The sequence below is a fragment of the Sorex araneus genome, chromosome 6 (assembly GCF_027595985.1).
Source record: "Sorex araneus isolate mSorAra2 chromosome 6, mSorAra2.pri, whole genome shotgun sequence".
In the NCBI taxonomy this organism is placed as follows: Eukaryota; Metazoa; Chordata; class Mammalia; order Eulipotyphla; family Soricidae; genus Sorex; species Sorex araneus.
The window spans coordinates 100,087,368-100,094,002 of NC_073307.1; the positions used below are offsets into that span (position 1 = coordinate 100,087,368).

Here is a 6,635-nt window from a genome sequence, read left to right on the forward strand (position 1 = left end):
CGCTGCAAGGCCGTACAGACCACAGGGCACACACATACTGCCTCATCCACTTTAATGACCGGGCTCGCTCAGGACGCTACGGAAGGTGGCCATGTGGTCCCGCACGCTGTCCACAATCTGCTGGGCTGAGCGGGAGCGGCTGTAGTAGTCCGTGAAGAGGCCGTCCGGGCTGAGCAGGTAGATGGCAATGGAGTGATCCACGATGTAGTCCTGGTCCTCGTCCTTCGGGCCCGCGCTGTAGTACACGCGGTAGCTGCGGCTGACCTGGGCCACCTGCTCGGCAGAGCCGGTCAGCCCCAGGAGCCGTGGGTGGAAGTCCTGCACATAGCGGGCCATGGCGGCGACGTCGTCCCGCTCAGGGTCCACGGTGATGAAGAGGGGCTGCACCGGGGGCAGCCCCGGCTCGGCCTCCAGCTGCCGCACGACCTGCACCAGCTTCTCCAGCTCGTCCGGGCAGATGTCGGGGCAGTGGGTGAAGCCAAAGTACATCAGCACCCACTGGCCCCGGAAGTCGGCCTTGCACCGCGGGCGGCCGTGGTGGTCCAGCAGGTCGAAGTCCCCCTGGCCTATGGCCGCCTGGCGCAGGGCCTCGGCCCGCTGCTGCCGCCGCCGCTGCTCCTTCTCGGCGCGCGCGGCCCGCCAGGCACCCCACAGCCCCGCGCCGAACAGGGCGGTGACCAGCAGCCGCGCGCGCAGCCCCGGGCCCCGCGCACCCGCCGGCCCCAGCCGCGACAGCGCCCGGCCTCCCAGGCGGCAGAGCCCCGCGGCGGGGAGCCGCGCCAGCAGCGCCATGGCCGCCCCGCCAAGGTCACCGCAGGCGCCTCCCGGGGCCGACTGGACGCCCGCACCGGTCCCGCGTTCCCCACGCGGCCGCCAGGACTCCGCGGCGGCGCCCTGGCCAGCGCGCGTGCGCGGGGCGGTGCTTCTGGTGCGTGGACCGGTACTTCCGGCGCCGCGAGGCCCCGCCCCACAAACACGCACTACTTGCTGTCGGCTTTCGGGCTTTATTACTGCGCAGGTGCGGCCGGCGGCAGCACCAGCTCCGCGAAGGGCGAGGGGGCGGCGAAGGGCTCGCGGTCCGAGAGCACGAGCGCCCCCTGCAGGGCGCGGCGCTGCGGGTCGCTGAGCGCTGGCGCGTCCAGGTGCACGCGGAGCCAGGGCGTCCCTGCGGGCGGGCGGGTGGGCGGTCAGCGCGGGCAGGCGCGCGCGGGACGCCGGGAGCCCGAGGGCGGTGCTCACCGCGGCTCACTCTCTGGCCCACGTCCACCAGCAGCTCGGCGCCCACGCCTGGTCGGAGCGACTCCCCGGCGCGGCTTCGCCCGGCCCCAAGCTCGTGCAGTACGCGCGCCAGGGGCAGCGCCCGGACCAGCTCCACGGTCCCTGCGGGGCGGGGGGCTGGACTCAGGGACAGCGTCGGCGGCGGCGGGCGGGGCTGGGCCTCTCCGGGCACTCACCGTCCACGGGCGCGCGCAGCTCCTCCTGCCCCCGGGCGCGGGGCAGCAGCTGCCGACGCTGCGCGGGGGTCCCGCTGCACAGGGCTCGGGCCAGGCCCGGGTCCACGCCCTGCGCCGCGAGCATTCGCTCGAAGCGTGCCCGGGCCGAGCCGTCGTCCAGCGCGGCGGCCACCCGCTGGGCGCCGGCGTCCTGGCTCTCCGCCTGTCCACTGAGCCACAGCAGAGCGCCCCCTGCGGGCGGGACCTGGGCTCAGACGCGCAGCGCCAGGGGGACCGGCCGCGCCGGGCCCGCCCCCTCCCGCGGCCTCACCGAGCCTCAGGACCAGGTCCCGCAGGTCCGGCGGCCCCGCGCCGTCCATTGCGAGCAGCGCCTCTTCCACTTCCAGGGCGTTGCCCACACTGCGGCCCAGGGGGTTGTCCATGGCGGTGAGAGCAGCCGCGACGCGAAGCCCCAGGCCCGCCCCTACGCCCACCTGCGGAAATGAGGTTGGGCAGACGCGCCCCACAGGCCCTGCTGCACTCTTGCATGCGGGCCTGGCTCCAAGCTTGGGGTCAGGTGGTGTCCAAAAGGTAGGGGCTGCCACCTAGGGGCCTCGTCCCTGCAGGTGCGGGGCGGGACATGGTTGCTGAGACAGGGGCTCACCAGTGCTTCAGCCAGTTCCCGGGCCTGGGCCTGGGTGGGGAAGAACGCAGCCCCTCCAAACTTCACATCCACCACCAGCGCCGACAGCCTTTCCACCACCTTCTTGCTGAGGATGGAGGCTGTGGTGATCGGAGGGGCTGCTGGTGAGGAGGGGGCCCCAAGCTCCTGGCTTGGTCAGTAAGGAGGGGCCCAAACGTTGCCGGTCCAGGCCCCTGTGATGGTGACAGGACCTGGGGGTGGGGCTTCAGGCACCCTGTGAGGCTGGGGGCCGGGTCACCTGTGACGAGGGGCAGACTGTCGATGGTAGCTGTCACATCTCTGGCTGCATACAGGAGACCATCTGCAGGGACCAGCTCCTGGCTCTGACCCACAATGCAGCAGCCCACGTGCTCCAGCAGCTCTTGCATCTGGAGAGCCCCATGGAGTCAGGCTTTCTAGTGATCCTCAGTGACCCCTGATTAATCACTGACCATCCCTCAAGCTGATAAAGGAGCCTCCAGCAACCTCGACAAGTATCCAAAGCCAAAACCAATGAGTGATGAGAAGTTCAGAAGTATCCTCGTTGCCTGATTGCAACCTTGGCCAGTGATCTGTAGCCCATTAATGATTGCCAGTGAGACACAGCAGTTCAGCCAAGCCCAGGGTATGATTCCAAAGACCAATGACCACAACTGATCAGTGCATGCACTAGTGACCGATTAATGACCCAGCAGCGATCCTCCAGAGATTACAGCCAATCTTTCCATCAGTAGCCTGCTCTACCTGCTCTGGGCTCTGAAGGACAGTGAATCCAGGAATAGACTCCAGCTTATCCAGGGTGCCCCCGGTGTGCCCCAGACCACGGCCACTGATCATTGGAACCTGCTGGGCGACATGCTGATACACCTGCGTTGTCCCCTCCCTATACCCACCCGCATTATCTCTTGTTCCCAGCTGGGCTGCAGCGGAGTCAAAGTATCTACTGGGCAGATGCAGCGGGTGCCCAGGTTCTGGAGAGGGCACTGCAGGTAAACTGCCCAATGTTTCAGGGTGGTCAGTAGGAAGGAGGGTGGCTTCTGTCCTTGGGAGGGTGACTTGGGGAAGGGGGGGATACGGAGGCCCTTGGGGAGAAACAGGAACGGGGAGCTGGGTCACTTGGTCTTGGCAGGGGGATCACGTTCTGCCAGGGGGTGGGCAGAAACCCTGGGTTCTGCATTTGGGATTCTTGGGCCAGGCTTGGGTCAAGAGCAGTGAAGCAGCAGGCAGGCTCCAGGGATGTGATTCTAACCTTGCAGCCACAGGCCGCTAGGGCAGGCGCCAGGACCAGGCTGACCTTGTCCCCCACGCCCCCTGTGGAGTGTTTGTCCACCAGCTGCTGGTGCCAGGCCTCAGGCCACTGTAGCTGCTGCCCCGAGTTGGCCAGTGCTCGAGTCAGCACCTCTGTTTCCGTCATATCCATGCCTCGCAGCCGGATGGCCATGAGCATGGCCCCTGCGCAGGGGGTTTGGTGATGTAGACAGCATGCCGGGGCAGGAGGTGGGCGGTCGGGGGCACCCCGCCCTCCTACACACCGACTTGCGGGCCCTGCGCGCTCCCGTCCACCACCGCGCGCACGAAGCTCAGGATGTCCCCCTCGCTCAGGCGGCCGCCGTCGCGCTTCAGGCGGATGAGCTCCGGGAGCGGCCGGGGCCCTGGCGAAGAGTCGCCAGGACCCCGGGACCCTCCCTCCGAGACGCCACGGGGTGCTGCCATCGCTCGGTGCCCGCAGGGACGCCTGGAGACGCGCCTGGAGCCTGCCGCAGCCGGGGGCCCGGGCGCGTCTCGGCGGCTGGACCCCGCTCCTCACCACCGCCCCGGCGCGCGTACCTGTCCCGGACAGCCTCCCTCGCCCGACCCGCTCCGGACTCCCACCGGCTTCGTCCCGCTTTGTCCGAGTGGAGCGCGGGCGCCGCGGAGGGGCCGCCCGAGGACTTCGGCCCCGGCTTCCCTCGGCCAATCCCGAGGCTCCGCCCGAGCGCGCGGGCGCGGCGCACACAGACAGGCGGACGCAGGGCTACTCTCAAGTTTTAAGTGAGCGTCGGAGGGGCGCGCGGGAGGGTCACTTCTCCGGGTCGATGAGTAGCGGGGCCATGTAGTCCGAGTGCCGGATCCCGAAGCTCCAGCCTCCGGGTTTACGGTTCTGCGGCCCCAGGACACGGCGCTGGCACCCGGGGAGCGGCCTGCCCTGGCCCCCGACCCCAACCCCTGGACCTCATCCCCTTCCTCGGACCCCCGACCCTGGACTCCAGACCACCTGGTCCACGTTGTAGGCCGCTGGCCCCGGCTTCTGAGACTGGTCCTGGGGAAGCGACGTTCGCGCCAGCATGGTGAACTGGGGGGCCCGGGACTTGTAGACGCCGGTGTTCACCACGTGGTAAGCGCAGGGCCCCGGGGTCTGCAGGGCGGGAGGGCCGCTGGGTCCAGCCTGTCCTGGCGCTGCCCGCGCCCCACCCCGGACTGCGGTTCCCCACACCTTGCTCAGGTCCTCCAGGAAGCTGCCCACCGGGTTGCGGCCGTACATAGAGTAAGTCGGGGCCGAGACTTTACTGACCAAGTTTGGGCCCAAGAGCGATGGTACCTTGTAGGTCGCTGGGCCTGCAGGCGAGTGTGTGTGGGGGGGTGGAGCGGCTGGCGGGCGTTGGTGGGGTGCGCCCGGTGCGGGCGTGTGCCTCCCCCGCCTCACCTGGGATATGCGTATCCACGCGCAGGCCCCAGTTCCGGGGGGCTAGGGTGTACCGCGGCGCACTGGGGTATGCCACGTTCCCGGCCAGCTCTGGGCGGTACCTGCCTGCGGGACGGACGGGGTGTGACCAGGACCCCGGAGGGGTGGTGGGCCACACCCACTGCCCGCTCTGGCACCCTCCCGCCCCGCTTTCAGCATCCCGGGCTGGGAGGGCGGGTGGCTAGCCCCAGCTCCGAGTGCCAGGTACCCCCGGGGCAGGCCTCCCTCCCACGCCTGACCCGGTCCCGGGGTGCAGAAGGCCGTGGTGGCGCGCGGCCGGCCGTAGATGGAGAAGGCGGGGGTGCCGTCCCGCCCGCGCGCAGTCATGCGGGGCGGCACCAGGTAGCCGGGGCCCGGGCCGCACGGAGCCGACATTGTGGGGAGGCGCGAGCCGAAGGTGAAGGCGGGGGCGCGGGCCCGAGACGGGTCGTGCAGGGCGTAGCCTGCGGGGAGCGGGGGTCCAGCATCACCGTCCACCCCCAGTCTCCCCGCTCGCCACCCTTGGCCTGGCCTCCGCACCGCCCTCCCCTGCCCCGGACACCACCCCTTGGTGCTCAGACCGCCCCACACAGCCCGACCACACTCCACTGGCCCGCACACCGATCCGTCGGTGCGGGGGCGCCCTGCACGCCCCCTCCCCGCCCCGCACACCCGTCCCCGCTCTCCTGTCCTGCACACCCACTTCCCGCCCCACACACCGTTTCCCACCCCGCACACCCCTCCCCACTCCCCTGCCCCACATACCCTCCCCTCCGTGTGCGGGGCGCCCTGCACGCCCCCTTCCCGTCCCACACGCCCCCTCCCCGCTCCCTTGTCCTGCACACCCCCTTCCCTTCCCACACACCCTCTCCCCGCTCCTCTGCCCCGCACACCCTCTGCTCTGTGCTCGGGCCGCCCCGCACACCCTCCCCTACGCACTCAGACCCCCGCATTCCCCCTCCCCGCTGCCCTGCCCCGCACACCCTCCGCTCTGTGTTCGGGAAGCTCCGCACACCCCTCCCCGTTCCCCCGCCCCACCCCCTCCGTGCTCGGGGCGCCCCGCGTACCGGTGTTGGGGGGAAGCATGTACTTGGGCCCGGGGCCGCTGTAGAGCGCCGCGATGGGGCCCCGCGGGCGGTGCGGCCGCCACGGGCCCACCCACATGTCCGAGCCCATGGCGCGCCGGCGTGCGCTGGCCGCTTACCTGCGGACAGAAGGTGGCGGCCCGGCCCCTCCACCCCGAGTCCGTCCCCGCCCGCCCCTCCCGGCCAGTATCCCGAGCCCGAGAGCAAACAGGGGCTCTCCCGGCTCCGCGGGGCCGTGGGCGCCGGCGCGCCCCTGTGGTGTCCGCGGCAGCCGAGTCCGGACGCAGATCTCGGAGAGGGACCGGGACATCCGCGGGCGCCCGGCTCCCCGCCGCACTGACCTGCTCCCGCGCCGCGGAGTGCCCGGAGTGCCCGGCTCCGTCCCAGCCCGGCCCGCAGCCCCCATTGTGTTCGGGTCTGGCCTCCTGGCAACCGTCGGGCCACTGCGTCCTGGCCCGGCTCCGCCCCTCTCGGGCCTCCGCGGGTGTCGCGGGTGTCGCTGGCGCCCAGCAGCGGGTGGGGTGGGGGCTGCCCCGCGCCTCCTGGACTTCACAAGCCCCACCCAAGAGTGGACAGATCTGTAGCCAGGAAACACGGATGAGACTAGACTCCGAGTCCAAACAGCAAGTTGGACCCAACTGTTTGGTGGAACAGGAGAACTTTTATACTGTTTAAGCCCATGGAATATTAAAAAAAGGAAGAAAGAAAGAAAGAAAGAAAGAAAGAAAGAAAGA

General features: G+C 70.1%; 3 protein-coding genes across 5 annotated transcripts; all 3 read right to left on the reverse strand.

Moving 5' to 3' along the window:
• Positions 1-35: 35 nt before the first annotated feature.
• On the reverse strand, positions 36-812 carry LOC101546900 (protein SCO2 homolog, mitochondrial). The gene has a single exon (XM_004610779.2). The coding sequence runs from the start codon at positions 790-792 to the stop codon at positions 52-54; it is 741 nt and encodes a 246-aa protein (XP_004610836.1). The 5' UTR covers positions 793-812; the 3' UTR covers positions 36-51.
• Positions 809-4,007, reverse strand: TYMP (thymidine phosphorylase). Of its 2 annotated transcripts, XM_004610780.2 has the most exons (9): positions 3,648-4,007; positions 3,365-3,567; positions 2,860-2,958; positions 2,375-2,504; positions 2,098-2,216; positions 1,765-1,927; positions 1,455-1,685; positions 1,240-1,380; positions 870-1,165 (listed from the first exon to the last, which is right to left on the reverse strand). In XM_004610780.2, the coding sequence occupies exons 1-9, from the start codon at positions 3,826-3,828 to the stop codon at positions 1,008-1,010; spliced, it is 1,425 nt and encodes a 474-aa protein (XP_004610837.1). In that variant the 5' UTR covers positions 3,829-4,007; the 3' UTR covers positions 870-1,007. The 2 variants fall into 2 exon arrangements, with proteins under 2 accessions (XP_054998560.1, XP_004610837.1); XM_055142585.1 differs by having other exon boundaries at positions 809-1,380; positions 3,648-3,991.
• A 53-nt stretch (positions 4,008-4,060) lies between these two features.
• Positions 4,061-6,322, reverse strand: ODF3B (outer dense fiber of sperm tails 3B). 2 transcript variants are annotated; one of them, XM_055142587.1, is made up of 7 exons: positions 6,243-6,322; positions 5,884-6,020; positions 5,077-5,280; positions 4,799-4,903; positions 4,589-4,710; positions 4,370-4,510; positions 4,061-4,255 (listed from the first exon to the last, which is right to left on the reverse strand). In XM_055142587.1, the coding sequence occupies exons 2-7, from the start codon at positions 5,990-5,992 to the stop codon at positions 4,175-4,177; spliced, it is 762 nt and encodes a 253-aa protein (XP_054998562.1). In that variant the 5' UTR covers positions 5,993-6,020; positions 6,243-6,322; the 3' UTR covers positions 4,061-4,174. The 2 variants fall into 2 exon arrangements, with proteins under 2 accessions (XP_054998562.1, XP_004610838.1); XM_004610781.2 differs by having other exon boundaries at positions 5,884-6,287.
• Between the last annotated feature and the right edge of the window lie 313 nt (positions 6,323-6,635).

Coding starts and splice junctions, on each gene's coding strand:
- ODF3B (XM_055142587.1), bottom strand. CDS start 5,992: ATGGGCTCGGACATGTGGGTGGGCCCGTGGCGGCCGCACCGCCCGCGG. Junction 5,281..5,883: donor CATGCTTCCCCCCAACACCG/GTACGCGGGGCG, acceptor CGCTCCCCGCAG/GCTACGCCCTGCACGACCCG. Junction 4,904..5,076: donor CTTCTGCACCCCGGGACCGG/GTCAGGCGTGGG, acceptor TCCGTCCCGCAG/GCAGGTACCGCCCAGAGCTG.
- LOC101546900 (XM_004610779.2), bottom strand. CDS start 792: ATGGCGCTGCTGGCGCGGCTCCCCGCCGCGGGGCTCTGCCGCCTGGGA.
- TYMP (XM_055142585.1), bottom strand. CDS start 3,828: ATGGCAGCACCCCGTGGCGTCTCGGAGGGAGGGTCCCGGGGTCCTGGC. Junction 2,959..3,364: donor TAGCGGCCTGTGGCTGCAAG/GTTAGAATCACA, acceptor GTCGCCCAGCAG/GTTCCAATGATCAGTGGCCG. Junction 2,217..2,374: donor CAGTCTGCCCCTCGTCACAG/GTGACCCGGCCC, acceptor CGATCACCACAG/CCTCCATCCTCAGCAAGAAG.